Below are 19,631 nucleotides of genomic sequence, written 5' to 3' on the forward strand. Positions count from 1 at the left end.
CCCCACCCCCTTTGCCAAATACTTCTTGAAGAAGAGTACCATTTGAACAAACAGAAAAGATAGAAATCTAGTGATCCCTAATATATCAATCCTACTTCTTCGTCTGTAAGCACGCTGTTGCAGCCTACGTTTTCTAATGCTTAATCGAGACATCTTTAGTATCCTTAAACTACTGCAAATCATCAAAATGGCTTTCACAAAGAAGCAACCACTTAACTTCAAAAAAGGGGGTATTTTTTTTATTTATCTGAGTCAGAATTATTTCCGCGCAAACGTTTTACGGGTTTGTTTGGGTTTTTTTTTTATTTGATGCTGGTAATCAATTTTTTTTTTCTTCAACATTTAACTCTATATGTGTGGGGAAACTCTTGATTCAGAATATTTTTTTATCATCTATAGAATCAGAATTGTTTTCTTTATCCAATTGGGGTTTGGAATATTGCCATCCCCCCTATTCAGAGTCAAATGGTCGTTCCCTTACTGCTAGAAAAGTTGTCCGAAAACTTTTCATTCGATTCTACATAATGGAACATTTAAATGACATAGAGTTTACAAGTGTGAACGAATCTTATGTACAGGTAATTAAACAAGGTGTATAGATGTGAACAAATTTAATGTGAAACCAATGGCCAGTACGTTAAACTAATTGTAAACAAGTTTACTGTACATGGAGTTTGGTGTGAACACGGCCTAAAGTGGTCTCATTAGCATTTATACATCATCTGCTTATTTCTAAATACATATATATATATATGATATGAACAGCTGTTTGTGTACCAAAATTAGATAAGATATATATGAGTTATAGACTTTTTTAAAAGATGTGTGTTCTAACATTATCATTTTTAAAAAGAATCTTTGTAGCAAAAATAAAAATCAGATAAGAATCTTCTGAATATAAATAGCAAATTTTACTTGTCATATTTTTTGGCAGCCATGCAAACTTATCCAAGAATTTGTAGCTTGTAATTCACAATAATAAATCTGATATTGGAATGTCAGGTAAACATCGGAAGAATGTTATCTATTTATTTTTTTTTATAATTCAGGGGTAGAAAATATTTTTTTCATACCAGATCTTCAATAACATTGAATGTATGGTACAATTTATTGCACAAGACCATCTTGTTATTGTTTGAGTTTTTAAAACAGAACACCTTACTAACTACTAAGTTACTATTTTGTTTCTAATGTGAGTGTTCGCAGTCTTTTGTCATATGCTTTTTATTTCAAATTTGCAAGACCTCCTGCTATACTGCTATTTGTCTTACTGTAGGTTGAGCAATAAGCGTAAACGTAAACTCAATTTTGCATCTTTTTGCATACAAATAACCACCAAGAACATTGCTCTTTCTATCACATTATAACACATATTTTGGATTGTTTTGCCTTATTTTCTTTCGCAAGTGCTGAATTCTGTCGTAGCAACACTTGATTTTCTTTTTCTTTCTCTTCTCTGAGACGTTTTTCTTTAGCAATTTCCCTTTGTGCCTCTTCTCTTACATGTTTTTCTTTGATAATTTCCTTTTCTTTCTCTTCTCTTAAACGTTTTTCTTTAACAATTTCTTTTTCTTTCTCTTCCCTTTCAGCTATCAGTTTGTCAGTGTTGCGTCTAAATGATTTTTCTTTAGCCTCGTGTATTTGTTTCAATCTAGCAACTTCTTCGTCAAACAGTTCTTTCTTTTTTTGGAACTCCAATTCCTTCTCTTCTCTAAGTATCCTTTCCTCTTCAATACTCTGGTTGTACTCATCTAGTAACTTTCTCTCCTTCTTCTCTCTTTCAGCAATCAGTTGTTCGATGTTTCGACGGAATGATTTTTCATTTTCCTTTTGTATCTGTTTTAATTTAGATACTTCTATGTCAAACTCTTCTTTTTTTCGTTTGAATGACATTTCCCTCTCCTCTCTAAGTATTTTTTCTTCTTCGCTCATTTGGTTGTATATATCTTTTAACTTTCTTTCCTTCTCTCTTTCAGCAATCAGTTGATCATTTTTACGTTTGAATGATCTCTCTTTATCCACTTGTATCTGTTTCAATCTAGCAACTTCTATGTCAAATTCTTCTTTTTTCTGTTTAAATGACAGCTCTCTCTTCTTAAGAATTGTTTCTTCTTCGCTCATTTGATTGTATGTATCTTTTAATTTTTTTTCCATTTCCTCTGTTTCAGCAATCAATTGGTCATTTTTACGTCTGAATGATCTTTCTTTATCCTCAAGCATCTCTTTAAGTCTAGAAACTTCTTTGTCAAACCCTTCTTTTTTTAGTTTGAATGACAATTCTCTCTGTTCTCTTAATTTTTTTTCTTCTTCATTCAATAGCTTGAACTTACCGATAACTCGTTCCTTTTCAACTTTATCAATTTCATATTCTTCAAATCTTTCTAGAAGTTCAATATTTCTTGCTTCTTTCATTTGTTTATGTCTGATCTACAAAACAATAATTTCACAATATATAATTTTGGCAGTCAATTATAATTTATCAATATCTTCAATTCTATTCTACTTAATTTATTACACACAGTATAACCTAGGCTAGGATCGCCTTCAGAAAAGTTTTTTTTTTCATTGATATTATTGTTTGATCGTAAATTAGAAAATTAGTATACCTTAAAATACAAAAACGGAAACAAAATATTTGCGTTAAAAACATCAATATAAGATTTTCCCGCTATTAACAGCTTTCAAAGGTACTTTATAAAACCAAAAGTTTAAGAATGGGAATAACAAAAATACTGAATGCATACCATTTCATTTCCCTGTAAACAAAATTTTGAGAATACGATGATTTTTAACGTCAATTACGCTATATATGCGTAATTTTGATCCCTATTTTGAAAGAGACAAGATCATTTTGTAGCTTAAAATTGTGCATGCCTATTTATTTTTTACTAATGTACAATATTCAACACTGCCATTATCTAATTGAAATAAAAAAAAGATCCACCGTTCGAAAACAATGATCTGATGAAGATCCGTTTGAATTTGTCTTTTAGAATTCATTAGGGATCCTCTATTCTTGTGCGCATGGTGTACACCCTCAAACATTAGAAGGCAGAAATTTTATTGGTTGATGTAATAATTCCTAGAAAATATAACTCAATAAAGTGTTATCTGATCCTCGAAAACGAAGTACGACGCTTCGAACAGTTAAATATGTCTAGACTTATGTTCTAATAAAAATGAAAAATATGGCTAAATTTCTACAAAAGAAATAACTTTAGCTTGCAAATTTGAACCTCCTAGCAGCACCTACATATGAAGTATACATATCCCATTTAATGAAATATCTAAGGTTTGTACTTTCTATCATGATTTCTTTGATAGTTGTTGCTGCTTACAAAGAGAAGTTTTGAATATCAGGGTTGATAACTCTGCTGGTGGACTGTCAGTCCAATGTTATCTAGGTTTCAAATGCCCAGCAGCTAGTTAATCGGCACCTGTATGAAATTCGTATATTGTGAAATAAAAATTTTCAGTTACACAACTTTGGACTTTATTTTGAATTAAGGATATTGTAACATTCCGGGGTTTTCTTGTCAGGATATACATCCGTAGTTACTTTTGTTGGCCTCTGGTGAAGGAAGTAATAATAAACATCATAATGGAAGTTCATAAATTAAATTGTATTTCTATTTAAACAATACATCACATACAGCTGTTCATGAAACACAATACGTTAATTATTATATATACAATAAGTAATACAGCATGGTGCGTTCATTAGGCCCGTTCATTACACCAAGTTTAATAAAAAAAAAAATGCTCGGTGCAAGAAGATCTACTTGGTGCACGGCATTCAAATGCTCAGCGTAATCGGTGCAGTAAATCTACTTGGTGCACTGCATTCAACTTGAATACTCAGCGTACTCGGTGCATGCAAATCTACTTGGTGCACTGCATCTTAAAACTCTCACCAAGCAACTTTACTTGGTGCTGCAAATCTACTTGGTGCACTGCATTACCACCAAGTGCTCTTACTTGGTGCAGCAAATTCTAGAAAGACTGCTAACTGCATGGAGGTTTTTGGAGAGAAGCTGAACGTAGGAACATGCGTTCCTTATTTTATACTACGTGTGACGTAATACACAAGTTCTTCACAAACAAGAACACGTAACGTTACATTTGTCGCGTTATACTGAAACTAAGTATAAACAAATACAAAATGAACAATTACACATATAAATAAAGTAGATATATAGATTTAAAGAAGTCAGTATATAATATAAGGTCAAAGTCAGCTATTTCTTCTGTAAAATACGAATCCGAACACAACAACCGGCGGACATCTGCGTGTATCGATCAAGTGTGGAACGGAGACAACAGTAAAAATAATATGAGGCAGGCATAACTTGTGAATGGTGACGAAGTCTGTATGATTTTTTTTTTATAAATCAAACATGTTAAAAAGAGAAACGGAAATACCGTAACGTTTCCGATTTTGGTTCTGTTGTTAGGGATTTAGTTGTGACGTTATGACATCATATTCAATGTAAACAAAGAACGTAAAGTTTCCGATTTTACTTCTGTTGCTAGGGATTTTAGTTGTGACGTTATATAAGTTATGACGTCATATTCAATGTAAACAAAGACACGCTGTCATCAGGTAACGTTTTTTGGGGTTTTTTTTATAACAAACAATTTTTAAAAAAATAAATTAGTATTGAGTTCCTTTCTTAGACTGATAAATATACATTTTATTCAAAGTCTCATGCAAACAAGACCGGAAACGGAAGTAGATTTCTGCGCAGATCCGGAAATTCAAAAACGCGACAAAAAAAAATTGAACGATTTTGAGTTCATTAGTAAAATGAAAATATCGGAAAAATTTTCCCGATTTTTTTTTTTTTAATTGAATTTTCCACTGTTATTGGAGACGAAGTCCCCATATCAGCTTTCAAATCACCGGGGCATAACAATATATCTTTTTTACAACTTTAATTTATGAAGATTTTAACATTAAGATAAATGACTTTGATTACGTCCATTTAACAATAAATTAAAAAAAAAAAACAATCGACGATTATGACTATAACTAGAGGCTCTCAAGCTAGAACCTGTATCGCTCATCTGACTCTACTTGGGTTTTAGAAATCATATAGACACAGATAAAATGTGGCTACAAAGTAACACCACTTGGCCAGCACCTCATAAAGAAAGGACTATCCATGCTATGTTTGATTTCATTCAATTCAGTGGACAGAAAAAGACTTTTGTATGCATTTCCCATAGGGTCCTATGTTAAACTAAGCCCCCCGCTGGCAGACATCTTGGATGGTGGATCGGAGACAAAGTAACAACACTTGGTCAGCATCTCATAAGGAACATTCATGCTATGTTTGGTTCATTCCATTCAGTGGTTCTCTAAAAGAAGTCATTTGTATGAATTTCCCATAGGGTCCTATGTTAAACTAAGTACCCCGCTGGCGGCCATCTTTGATGATGGATCAGAGACAAAGTAACAACACTTGGTCAGCACCTCATAAGGAACATTCATGTCATGTTTGGATTCATTCCATTCAGTGGTTCTCTAGAAGAAGTCATGTGCATGCATTTCCCATAGGGTCCTATGTTAAACTAAGTCCCCCGTTGGCAGCCATCTTGGATGATTGATCGGCTACAAAGTAACAACACTTGGTCAGCACCTCATAAGGAACAGCAAGCCATGTTTGGTTTCATTCCATTCAGTGGTTCTCTAGAAGAAGTTCAAAATGTAAAAAGTTAACGACGACGACGGACGACGGACGACGGACGACGGACGTCAAGTGATGAGAAAAGTTCACTTGGCCCTTCGGGCCAGGTGAGCTAAAAAATGAAATCACAAAAATTCCGAAATCTGAGGAAGTTTCAAAACGGAAAGTTATTTCCTAAGGTGATCATGAACTTCTTTATTCACTGCCTGTTACTTTTCTAAAATGTTTGCGGTGTAGCTGTTTTCCTTTTTTAACCTGTGTTTCTTATTGACAACATATTTGTTGAATGTGGAGGTAGACTTTGTCAACAAATTATTGGCATTCTTATGGGAATGAACTGTGCGCCTCACCTTGCCGACATCTTTTTATGTTCATATGAGTCAAAATTCCTTTAGACACTTGTCAAAAACAAGAAGATTAAAGAAGCCAGGTCATATAATTTGATATATAGTGAGGATGATGTTCTTTCCATTAACAGTCCAAACTTTTCTGATTATGTTCTATTAATATATCTCCCAGAACTAGACCTTGTTGATAAATATTCCGTATCAACTTCACAAATAATACACGATGGTCTTGAAGTAAAGATTTTGGTTTCTGACATTGTTTATCATCTCAATAAAGTGTTAGCGCATTCTTATAAACACCTTATTGATGCGTATTCCGTCTATAGATTAAGGGGTTAAGCGAAGGTCATACGAATACGTACTCAGTGAGGTCAAATTGTTCACTTGCAAACTTGTGAATAATTCATTATCGATGTTTCTTTGCTTATTTTGACAAAATTGATCCAACAATTAATTAAAATCACTAGAATTTAAGCTAAATCTATTATTTAAATTATTAAGATATGCAATTGTATGAGAACAAAACGCTTGATGAAATATGAATCACATGAACAGTTTATTACATAAGAACGGACATCAATGATATTGTCGTCATAATAAGTATAAGATTTGATACAAGAGCAAATTCAGTAAATTGAAGATTGGAAAATAAACTCGTCATTGTGTTATGTTTGTCTTTTTAATACTGGTCAATGAAATCATTACATTGTAAACTGGCTGGTCATTATCGCGTATGATACGATTTTGACACGCCTACATAGGTAATGAATATGCATGAAGATAGATAAGATCAGCACGTATAGCGAAACTTAGAGAGACTCAGTTATTGATTTGTAGCATAACTGTACATATGTAGTTTTGAGAATAGAAAATAGTTACGACAATATAGTTATTAATTGTTATAATCCGAGGAAGTAAAACACGGAACTATCATGGTGGAGGACCTGAATTATATATACATATTGATATTACAACTTTAATTTTAAAGACGTTGGCAGAATTCGTTCATAATGGCATGTTTTTCTCCTGGATATATAAACTTTTTTCTTTTGATCTTTTGGTAATAATATATTGACTTTTATGTGTATATTGGAGGACTAGATATAGGCCGGTGATTTAAAAAAGCGAAAACATATCAGCTACATGACTTTTAGGAACTATATACAGCAACGGAATAGTATTATGGACATGTATCTTTATTATTTCTGTATTGTATTTAACAATCGATTTTCATTTTCATATAAGAGGTAAGCCAGTTGAAGAAACTCTCGCGGATTTTGCATTATATCTTTTAGTTCCAAAACCATTTCTAAATGTGAAAAAAAACGTTAACCGCTAAGCTGTTTAATGTTGTATTTACTTTAAACATATTTATTTATAGTGGATTGGGAAACAAGTTTTGCAACTTTTCTTAATCCCTTTCCACTTTGCGGGTGCGAGTGCTGCCTTGTAGCGGCATTAGCCTGCTCTTTTTCGAAATCTACAAGGGTGTCTTTAACGTGCAAGAGATATGGCTCACTCTTAACACGGGTCAGCCATTTATCGTCCCCTTCCGACGGACTATCATCGTTTCCTCGAGACCATACTCGCAAATGGTGTCAAGGGAGAGCCGAAAATTCAGTTCCTGAAATTTTCATCCCAGACGGGAATCGAACCGGGAACCTTTGTGTTAGTAGTTCGATGCACTAACCATAATATAATGTTGTATCAAATGCATATATCATTTAACCCGTTTGCTCCAATGATACTGCGAGTCTATTTTGTGGGTGAAAATTGTTTCGCCACAACCAACATTGTTGTACATAGTGCGGCGGCTACAAGCATATTTCAGACCAATTGTGCACATCCTGCTACAGGCATGAAATTTTGCATAGACCTTCCTCAACTATTTCTCTTTTATTTCGGACATCATACTTAAATCAGCCCTATATCGGAGGCTTGTATGTAAAAAGGTGTTATTATCATGCTACTAACATAATATTTGGTACCAACCTTTGTTATGTACTACTTTTGGATATATGATATAGATAAGATGTCTTCAAAAACCCTACTTCCGGTAAAATCCAACATGGCGGATATAGTACTAGAAAAAGCTTATCTTTAGGGAGGGTAATTGAAATTTGTTTTAATGTCTTGCTATTATCATTACATTCTGCAGATTCTTACAAATATAATGATAGTAGCATGGTGGTCTGGATTTTGTTATAGGGGTCAAAAAATGGTGACCAGATGGAATCAAATGATTCAAGAGATATATAGTTATTAGTGACCAAAAATTGGTGGCCAGGATTTGTTAATTGTTTGAACGTTGAACAACAGATGTAGTAGCGCAAAAGAAGTTATGCTAGAAATAACCTTTGTTTTTATATATTAATATCTATTTTGACTGCAGAGGCGGATTTAGTGGGGGCAGGGGGCCTGCCCCCCTTTTTTCAGAAAAAATTTGGTTGGTTATTTGGGGAATCACTGAAGCGTGTCGGAATCGCCCCCCCCTTTTTTTTAGGCAGTCAGTGGGCCCCCTCTTATGAAAATTTCTAGATCCGCCACTGGACTGAATGTTTTGATTTACTGATCATAGATTATAATAGTGATTATGTGAGCGAGTGAGAATATACTAGTTATTATTATTTGAAATATATTAAGAGTCACAGGTCTCTGCTAGTGTCATCACTTTGAAAAATGTATGTTTGTTTTTAAAGCTACATTTTTATGCATCGCAAGTGTTCACTTGAGCAGAGTTGACAGTTTTAAGCTGTCGTGCTCTAGGAAGAATCCGTAAGATAAACAAGTGAGAGTTTAATGGTCAAGATTTTACGACCTTTGGTATCAAACATCTCGGTATTTACAGAGAGATATTTAAGATGTTGTGGTTTTTACATAGTGAGTTCTTATGAGATTTAATGGTTTGATTAGTTGATTTGTAACTATAAAATTCATGCACACTTGACTGTAATTTTGACAGATCAGATAAACAGTTTCTATTTCAAGACTACAATTAAACTACACTGGTTACTAAAAAAACATGATCATTGATTTTAATTGATGCAAATGTTTTTAAATTGTTTTCTGGGGTTTTTTTCATTTTCATTTTGACTTATAATTTTTTTTAATGCATATTTTAGCGATGAAAAAAAAAACTTTTATCTTGGATCTTTTAAAACTTTCTGTTTTTATTTTTTTTAAATGTGTGTTTATTAAAGTATAATTAGTATTCACTTAGAGATTGTTTCAGTTTTTTTTTTTTAATTTTGTTATTAATAATTTTTTTATATATAAGAATTTCATTTACCAGTAAGAATTTTTTTTGAAATTAAATGGGCGGGGATGTTATGTTTATCTTATAAATACTGATTAATGACATCATTACAGTGTGTACTGGCTGGTCATTATCGCGTATGACACGATTTTGACACGCCCACATAGCTAATGAATATGCATGAAAATAGATAAGATCAGCACGTGTATCAAAACTGAGAGAGTTGTAGATTTGTAGCATAACTGTACATATGTATTTTTGAGAATAGAAAATACTTACAACAATATAGTTATTAATTGTTATAATCCGAGGAATTAAAACACGAATCTATCAATTGATACGAGGATTACATTTTTTTTAATTAAGGCGTGCGTTTATCTACAAAAGACTTGTGACAAATATGTTTCCACTCTAAAATTAAAAGAAAGTTGTCATTGAGACCGCAAAGATGTCCAATGCAAGTTCATATTAACGTTATGATTAGACATTAAGGGCATACGATACAGTTTTGAACCTGTATTTACAAGTTGATGAAAATTTGCATATAGGCTATTTTTACCTCATTAAATCAAATATGTAATAAAAAATGTACCTTCATGTGCTACTTTTTGAGTAAAATGAGTTCGAAATTTTGTATACTTGCTCAAAATTCAGATTTGTGTCCGTATTTTCTTTTTCGAAAGAAAGACATAACTTTTTTGTTTTAAAAGATAAACACAAAAAGGTTTTTGTTAAATAATCGGTAATTTCTGTATTTTATAAGTATCATTAAAAATTATGCAATCTTTATTCCGAAATAACTCTATATTTATCAAATGTTCATGAATAGAGGAAAAAACGTCATTTTTTGCTGCATGTTTATCAAAATTAAAAAAAATTGCGCTATTTGCAGTTGAAAATTTGGGTCACATAATCTCCTTGCAAAATGAAACAAATTGCTGTTTTAAAAAATAGGGGTCCATGCACTCGTTTTCAAATTAAATCAGTTTGAATGATAAAAATCAGTCGAAAAATGCATCTTTTCCCGATATGTCACAGTTTGACGTCGCGAAAATAACATTTTACGTTAGCAACGTCATTACCTTCCCTGTAACTGTATCGTATGGTGGTATGGGTGTCTTCCTCCATCTTGGATTGTAAAAAACAGAGAATCAAAGGTCCAGATTTCCCATCAAGTTAGCAAAATTTGATGCAGGAATGCAGATGTTTAATGTACATTTTCATTTAAAAGTACCAATTTATAAGAATATAACTTCTAAATATTGATATTTTTGCAAATGTTAATTCTCTTATGGTTGGGGCCTGTTATCTAACTCCCACGTGAATAGATATTTTTCGTATCACACCGTACGGGGTGTGATATGAAAAAGTGATATCAAAATTACGTTAATTTGATTGGCTTATCTCGTAAATTTCCAATATTTTCATTGGCCGTTGATCAGGTCATTATTCACTGGAAAAGGTCATGCCGGGACTACTTTTTTTCTTGACAACTGATTGTTTACTTCCAGTTTTCGCCTGCTTTATCGTCTGCATAATCTAATATAAATCTTATCATGGACGAAGAAATAAAGAAAGGAACCCGTGTACGGTTATGTAACGGAGCAAAGGGCATTATAACTGGCACAACTTCCAATTTCAATTTCCCTCTGTATGCGACAGTAAAACTACCGATGGACGTCCGCAAAGCTTCAAGTACAATACAGTTATCTCTATTCTAATGCAAAACAAGTTCATAATTAAATTTCAATTACAATTTCAGTGTATAATCTTCATTAAAGAAAATTCCGCGAAAAGATGTTATCTTCTTTGGTCCCTAAACTACGTGACGTCATAGGTATGCTTCCGGTGTCATACATAAACACCGGACGTTTTCTGGCTTCTGTGCCGCTTCAGAATGTAATAAAATTTGATAAAAAGAAGATTTTAAGGCGCAACAAGTGAGTTATTTGTTAATAATTGTAGAAAAACGTGTCAATACACTTGTTACAAATTAGATAACAGGCCCCTAACGATTAGTACGCGTTGCAAAGAAATACGGCCGTAGCAACACAACTCGCAACAAATAGGCCACGCACATACAACTTGTTTGCCATTAGAGAAATAGGTTTAACAACTTGTGAGAATTAGATATCGCTTGATATCAACTCTCTCTGTTTAATTTCAATAATAATAAACTCGCCATAGGCTCGTTTATTATTATTGAAATTAAATTACTCGAGCTGATATCAATCGATATCTAATTCTCACTCGTTATGAAACCTATAATTATTTTTGGTTGTTTTTATTTTATTTTTTTAATTTGGCATTTTAAGGGGAGGTAACTCTAAAAAAAAAGTTCCTTTTCTGAAGGATTCTGTATGGAATTTTCCTATTTTGTATTTTAGCCGGAAAAAACGTACGGTGACCCTATCTTTTCTTTTGATATTCTCAAAGCAATGTCTGAAAGCTATCTTTTCCTGAAGTATTTAACAATTCTATCATTTTGTTTAGTTTCTAATCACAAAATGGTGTTTTTCCCTGTATAATCCATACAAAATGTGTCATTTTGTCCCGTCCTGTAGCTTGAGAAAATGCGCGGTGACCTATCATTTTTTTTATATTTTTCAACATGTATCAAAAGATACAACGTTTTGGCAAAGTATGAACAAATTCTATCATTTTTATTTTAGACTCCCATACCACCTTAAGGTATAAATATAGTAAAAGCAAATACTGATGAATGAATTAAAGCGTTTCTTTTTTACAATATGTTTTTCCAATCGTTAAAGAGTGAACTGCCAAAGAATGTATAAATAGTTTTAAATTACACAATTAAATTTAGCATCTAGTCTACTTTGTAGTTATGTTAAACTAAGAGTTAGAAAATATCAACGGTATACTTCGAGAAACATTCAACTGATTCCCTTGGTAGACGATAGGTAGACGATACAAATGACGAAATACAAATTTCGGTATTGCCTTAAGTTTCTCGGAGTCACACTCTTTCAAAAAAAAGTCTATTTGGACATCCAAATTTTCTACATATATACCGTGTTCAAACTATAAAATGTGCACCGGGGGCGTACCCGGGTTAACTAACCCGATTTAATTACCCCAGATCACACTTGATAAAAAAATTCACCCGGTTTGGGATTTTCCCTCTCATCGAAAATAAAAACGTAGGGCGCCAAAAATGTAACCCGCATCTGCATGTCCACAGATGCATTATTAACAAACAAAAAAACACTCATTTTCTCCCCAAAAAGCGAAATAGATTTCATCGTTTGTAATTGACCAGGTTTTCAACATAGATTATTAAATACTTATATCCCTCTTTTTGTCATTAATTTTTATGATCATATATATGCGGTAACTGAACGTCTGTCAAAATATGACGTCATTCAAAGTAAGACGTCACGTAATAGTTACGTCACATTGATGAATTATTTAAACCTCACATTAACTTCAATTTGCGTTCACACTAAGAAGTGAGGTAGTTTTAAAATTCGGGTTCGCCCCACATTAACTCCACCTCAAATGAGGGGTAATTTTAATCCGTGTTCGCCGCGGGATAATGCGTTCGTACTACCTAAATTTAACCCGGATTAACTCATTCGGGTCGAACCCGGTTTAAAAAGGCAGAGTGTGAACGGGGTATCAGAAATGCTTGAACCAAGTCAGAAACGTTACAGTTGGTTGTTTCCATTCGATCGATGTGTTTGAGCTTTTGTTGTTGTCAATCATAAGGGACTTTACTTTTTGAAATTTTGCTTGGAGTGTGGTATTTTGTTATTGTATTTTCCCTATGATACCGATAACACCATGATTAAATATGAAGAAGGCTAATTATACAATTTTAAACATTTAAGCACAAATTAATTTTATTTTATACATCTATTATTTTTTTAACAATAAGCAACAATAACTGCCCTTTTAGTTAAAAAAATGTATACCTGGGCTTCCCATTCCGTTATCGCTGGTTGACCGAGTGGTCCAAACAGCACGCCATCGGCTTTTTGATAAACTTCTCCTTTTGCTCTGTATAGCTTATCAAATTTATCCACAGTGTAAAATATTATCTCTAACACATAGAAATCTTCTGTAAAATAACACAATTAAAGGTTAATGAATTTTGTCAATGTCTATGATATCCTACATTTGATATTTCAGTTTCACACCAGAAACTCTACACAAAATATTACAACAAAAGGGAAGCTTTTTCGTTCCTTATTGAATATTTTCCTTTTGTTGACGATGAACGTTCCTCTGACACCATCGTACGGTGTTTATAAATGTCAACCGTTTCGTTGACTGATGTTACCCCATTTCTTCACATTTAAATATTATGTCTATTTGTTTTGTTCACACATCGTTGTCAATATAATGGCATTTGAAGCGACTGTCTTACAAGGAGAGGTTAAGCTATCTAAAAAAATCTCTGCAGAAAAATTGCATGTACCAAGTCATGAATATGACAGTTGCTATCCATTTGTTTGAGTTGTTTGAGTTGTTTGAACTTTTGATATTGCCAAATGATTAGTGACTTTTCTTTTTGAATTTTCCTCGGATTTTAGTATTTTTGTGATTTTACCTTTTAGTGGAATGTTTTTAATTTTAAAGTTAATTTATTTTATTATATTTGTGAATGTTTTTTCCGACAAAATTTCACATTTTGTAGTGAAATATAAACATGTCTCCAACTCGAGAGAAACATACACCATACCTCATTCTCAATTTTAATTGGATCTCTTCTGAACATTATTTTAAAGAAGCTATATAAAAAAAAATCCCAAAAGCTGTAAACTATGTACAATAAATATATGTATATTACCTAGATGTTGTTCGTCTTTGCTGCAAACAGGTGTAAAAGTTACGCTGTAATGAAGTGTAGTGAGCATAGGCTGTAAATCATACATCATTATATCCGCAATTCTCCTATTTATACGATCTCTCTTGTCATGATTCCATTGTACACCTACAACTAGTCCTATAATAAATAAAACAACAGAAAAGGTAGAACAAACATAATTTGTATTGGAAATATGGTAAACGCAACAACTTATAATGACAATCACAAACATTGATGGCATATGTATTCAAATAAGTCCTTTCTGTATTTCGTTGAATGCGATTGCTATTTAGTATGCTCGTTAGTGTAGATGAAGCCTCTAAAAAAATCATTACTTAATATTCAATTAAATACCATTCGAATATGTTTACAGTAGTTGTTGGGTATATAGCACATTTACCTTTCATAAAATTTACGACCCTTTTCTAAACAGAATTCTAAATTTTACAATGAATAAAATGCATAACAAAAATGACATAATATGGGACAACCAACATACCAAACAAACACCTAATTCCTCTTCAAAACACATACGTACAAACAAACATAAACAACAAAGAAGAACTAATTTCCTAGAAAGTCTGGTTTTGTATAGGCCTAAACTATGATAGGGTTAAATCAGTTGTATGTACACACAAACCTCTTAATTTGTCTATCTAGAAAATATGTCGTTTGTTTCATGAAGTGTGCTCCTTTTGCTTTGAATGTTTGTCTGATATTCGGAATCCTCTGTCTTTATCCATGTGGTTCCAATAAAAAAAATTATTGGCCACTAAGCCCAGCTTTTACTACATGATTCTATTACAAATAGTTTGAAGAGCCAAATTTGAAAGCATTTTGTTATTTTTTAAAAAATTTGGCTTATTAAAGACCCTTCATTTTTTTCGTATCTATTACAGAATTATATTTTCTGAACCATTCAAGCAACTGTTTAACAATTTAGATACAAACAAGAGTTCGCACGCTGAAATATGTCACCTGCTTAACATTTTGTGATTGAACTTGTGCTGAAATTCTGTTTAATGAGAGTTTTACAACAATTATCACATAAATTTAACCAACAAATCAACGTTGATCAATGTACCACGAACAAGAATTCGTGACACACGAAACTTGACAATCAGGCACGTACATCTTCCAATCATTCCATAAAACAAATGTACTTGTTTTTAATATATATTAGATACGCACGTGATTACTAACACATAACCTTGATCACTGATCCATGATACGAAATATAAATAAAGGCAACAGTAGTATACCGCTGTTCAAAATTCATAAATCGATAGAGAGAAAAAAAAACAAATCCGAGTTACAAACTAAAACTGAGGAAAACGTATCAAATATAAGAGAACTACGACACAACAGAGACACAACACCGAAACGTAACACAAAGAGAAACGAACTATAATGTAACAATGGCCATTATGAAGTCGCATTAGGTAAATTCCGTGTGACAGACACTGCGAAGATCCATCATATAGGACAATGAAATTATGATACAAAAAAACATCGTTATTAGGGGGATACACATAAATGGAAGGAAGCGTATAGATAGTCTACCTTTTGAATTATTAAGGTTTTTAAAAATAGTTCACGCTGCTGCCGCTGGCTTGTAATGTATTTTAGTCTCAGACAAGACAAACATGGATCCAATCGATGAGTATTTCTTTTTAAAATTAAATCCGAAAAAAACTAGATCCCTTAAAGGCTGCAGTTTGTATTGTATTTGAGCAACCAAACTTATTATTAAAAATGAAAAATACACTAAGGTTTCTTTTTTTCATAGCATTTAAGAGCTAGTAAAATGTATTGTACCATATCCGTTACAACTCCAATATGAAGCATGAAGATATTTGCATTTTTATACAAACCAGAAATGCCTGATATACAATTACGAACAATAACACTTAATTCCCTTTGGGCAAACAATTTGTGTGATGAAAAGGAGTTATCATTTTTATTAGTAACTTTAAACTAATATATAGCTTCCTACTTCAGCTTGATATCAACTCGTAACATTTTAATACACATGTTATAAATCATTCTGCGACAAATGAAGATATGACGTGATTGCCAATAAGACAACTTTCCACCAGAGACCCGATGACTAAAAACATTAGCAATAACTGGAGATTTCTATTACAAGGTAATCTCAAAAACAACTTAGAAAATCAAATATTCCTTGTATGCTTAATCGTCTTTTACTATACCCCATACCGAAATAACATATATGTTTAACGATCAGGTTCAGGCTTGAAAAATGCAATGGAGTTTCACCTTACCTTTGTCATTAACACCGATATACACCGTCCCCTTTTCCCGGTTGTTTACAATACCACATGCATAACTCGCAAGACACCTTTTCTGTCCTGTTCTCAAAAAATTTTCAATGTTGCCACCTCCTTCTTTAAATTCTTTTACTCTCGTTTCGTCGCCAAGATATTGATCTACTTCATAAAATTTTATATGTCTTTTACTTTCTACCCTTTTAGCAGATATTTTTTTATACGGTTTTGCTATCTGTGTGAACTTGAATCCATTGTTATTTATATTGTCGATGACTTCATTAACCTCATCGATTGATTGTAAATATATTACTGCAGACTTTGTATCCCCACAATCCTCTATATCCAAGGCATCCACAGATATGTCTATATTTAATTTCTTCTTTAATACATTCTGAATTGCGAGTCCAAGAATAGTATCGTTTTCCGTTTTTAGATTATTAACTTCGACAACATATTCAGTCGTCATTTTCTAGTTATTTGTAAAATGCATTTTTAAATAGTTAATGTGTCGGTAATTAGTGTATTTGTAGTTGCTATGTAACATGCAATGGACATCTATTTTCTAAAAATCATTCCAGGAAGTATAATAGATTTTTTGTCAACTTATTTTATGATATTGTTTCGAAATTTTATTCAAAATGAAAATTTACCATAACCTTATTAATGTCTTTGACTATAATGAAATTTGTCTTTAATTTCGTGCAAAAATCGTCAGATAGATTGTCTTAATTAGTTATTTTATGTATATAAATAGAAACATTGTTGACAGTGTTTTGAGTTTTATTTGAATAGTCAAGGACTATATTTATGTGTCCATGAAACTAATTATCATAAAAAACGTAGCTATCGTTGTCGTTCGTCATATTGACGCTGCTGCTGAAATGCCAACACTAATTAATAATAGTACTCTCATGAATGACTTACAACATGATGTTAAATTCAGGAGATTTTTTTATTGATGAACTGTTTTTGAATTATTACACCCCGCCTTATTAAATATCAACTTTATTGGTGGTTGCATTTCAGGGCTCAGACATTTGCCTCTGTAAGAAATTGCCTCACTATAGTAGCTGAGGCCATCTCAAACTGCTTATCGATGTTTGAACCATATCTTCTTCTCTACAGATAATTAAACTCCAACACTAAAAACGTTAACTTTTATCATATTTGTACCGCAAACATACGCATATTTTATTGACCCTTGGCATATCCCAATCGACTAATCGTTTTTCATTTTAATGCCGATAAAAACTTATCACCATGATAGCTGTAACGGTGAGTCCATCTTTTGTAACAGTATTACTACTTTTTAAAGCGTACTGTTGTATTTTTAATATTTAAGTATTGTTGTTAATATTAATAATTGATGAAAAAAAATATTTTTTTATTTTTAATATCTTTTTAAAATTGTTGATAATTGTCAAGTTATAATGTACTAATAAACAATGAAAACTTTCTAGTGTTAAGTTCTGCAAAGCCAAATATGAAGGTTCAGAGAGTCAAGGTCTAGATTTGTACTCTTTAGCCAGACAGGGGATAACAGTTGCATAAGATATGTCGACAATGACACTGACAAAAACGAAACATAAAAATCCCTCCTGTTAACATAGCCAATGTTTATGGAATCGGAGTGGCATTAAACATCAACAATCAATCAATGAATGTATACCATTCATAAGCCTGAGCATTTCATACTGTGCAAAATACCATGGGGTTTTTCCTGTTTCATTCAGTAATTTTGTAATACAATTTAAAAATTATGTAAAGTTGAGAATGGAAATGGGAAATGTGTCAAAGAGACAACAACTCAACCATAGAACAGACAACAGCCAAAGGTCACCAATGGGTCTTCAATGCAGCGAGAAACTCCCGCACCCGGAGACGTCCCTCAGCTGGCCTCTAAACAAATATGTATACTCGTTCAGGGATAATGGACGTCATACTAAACTCCGAATTAAACACACAAGAAACTAAAATTTAAAATCAGACAAGACTAACAAAGGCAAAAATGTGGCGGGGTTAAACATGTTTTATGAGATCTCAACCCTCCTCCTATGCCTCTAGCCAAAGTAGAAAAAACAAACGCACAAAATTAGGTATTGCAGAGAATGCTCCCCATATTATTATTATGACCTGTACAACGTGTATAATAAAAACTTTCCTGCTTTGATCTCATACTATTGCATGTAAAAATAATTTTATTACTAAGCAATGAATTCATTCGTATAGATTCTAACAAAGCTTCGAATTTCATATGAAATTTTCTCCATGCTATGCTTGCGAAACGTTTAGAATATTCAACCCATTTATATAGTCCTTTCCAGTAACCGATCTTTCCTACTTGTCGGACCCTGAACGCATCCCTAGTTTTTCGGGTTATGAAATATCTTTTTAAAATGTAACTGCCATATGTAACAAATTGTCGTATTGCACGAGATTGTTGGTGGAATCTCATTCTGGCCCGATTTTTAAAATATATATAGTACAACTCATTTGAAGGATTCCTAGTTTGTGTAAGTCTACATGAATAAAGGCAACAGTAGTATACCGCTGTTCAAAACTCATAAATCCATGGACAAAAAACAAAATCGGGGTAACAAACTAAAACCGAGGGAAACGCATTAAATATAAGAGGAGAACAACGACATAACACTAAAATGTAACACACATAGACAAAATCCCACGAGAATAATAAATATAACATATATATATAACATCAAAACCAAATACATGAATTTGGGATAGACAAGTACCGTGACACGTCTTATCGCAATGTGAATTTACACTCAAAAATAAGAGAAAACAAACGACACAACGTTATAATGTAATACACACAGAAACGAACTATAATATAACAATGGCCATATTCCTGACTTGGTACAGGGCATTTTTAAAGGACAAAATGGTGGGTTGAACCTGGTTTTGTGGCATGCCAAACCCCGCACTTTTATGGCCATGTGAAATATAACATCAAAATGACAACACAGGACTACAATATAAATAAATTGGAGAACACAATTGACATAAATCACACGAACAACAGCCAACAAAAGGCAACAAGTTCAAAATGTTAATACGCCAGAAGTGTATTTTGTCCACACAAGACCTACATGTGACGCCCAGATACAAAAGTTTGAAAGCCGAAACGAGTACAAAGTTGAACAGCATCGAGGACCAAAAGATCAAAAAGGTTGTGCCAAAAACGGCAAGGGTTTT

The 19,631-nt window shown here is 32.7% G+C and overlaps 1 protein-coding gene across 1 annotated transcript; it reads right to left on the minus strand.

Annotated features, from left to right (window-relative positions):
- Positions 1 to 1,239: 1,239 nt before the first annotated feature.
- On the minus strand, positions 1,240 to 16,986 carry LOC139496088 (trichohyalin-like). The gene is made up of 4 exons (XM_071284547.1): positions 16,410 to 16,986; positions 14,107 to 14,262; positions 13,229 to 13,374; positions 1,240 to 2,427 (listed from the first exon to the last, which is right to left on the minus strand). Exons 1-4 carry the CDS (start codon positions 16,879 to 16,881, stop codon positions 1,357 to 1,359), a joined length of 1,845 nt encoding a protein of 614 aa, XP_071140648.1. The 5' UTR covers positions 16,882 to 16,986; the 3' UTR covers positions 1,240 to 1,356.
- Positions 16,987 to 19,631: the final 2,645 nt, after the last annotated feature.

This window comes from Mytilus edulis, chromosome 1, assembly GCF_963676685.1.
Source record: "Mytilus edulis chromosome 1, xbMytEdul2.2, whole genome shotgun sequence".
Lineage (NCBI taxonomy): Eukaryota > Metazoa > Mollusca > Bivalvia > Mytilida > Mytilidae > Mytilus > Mytilus edulis.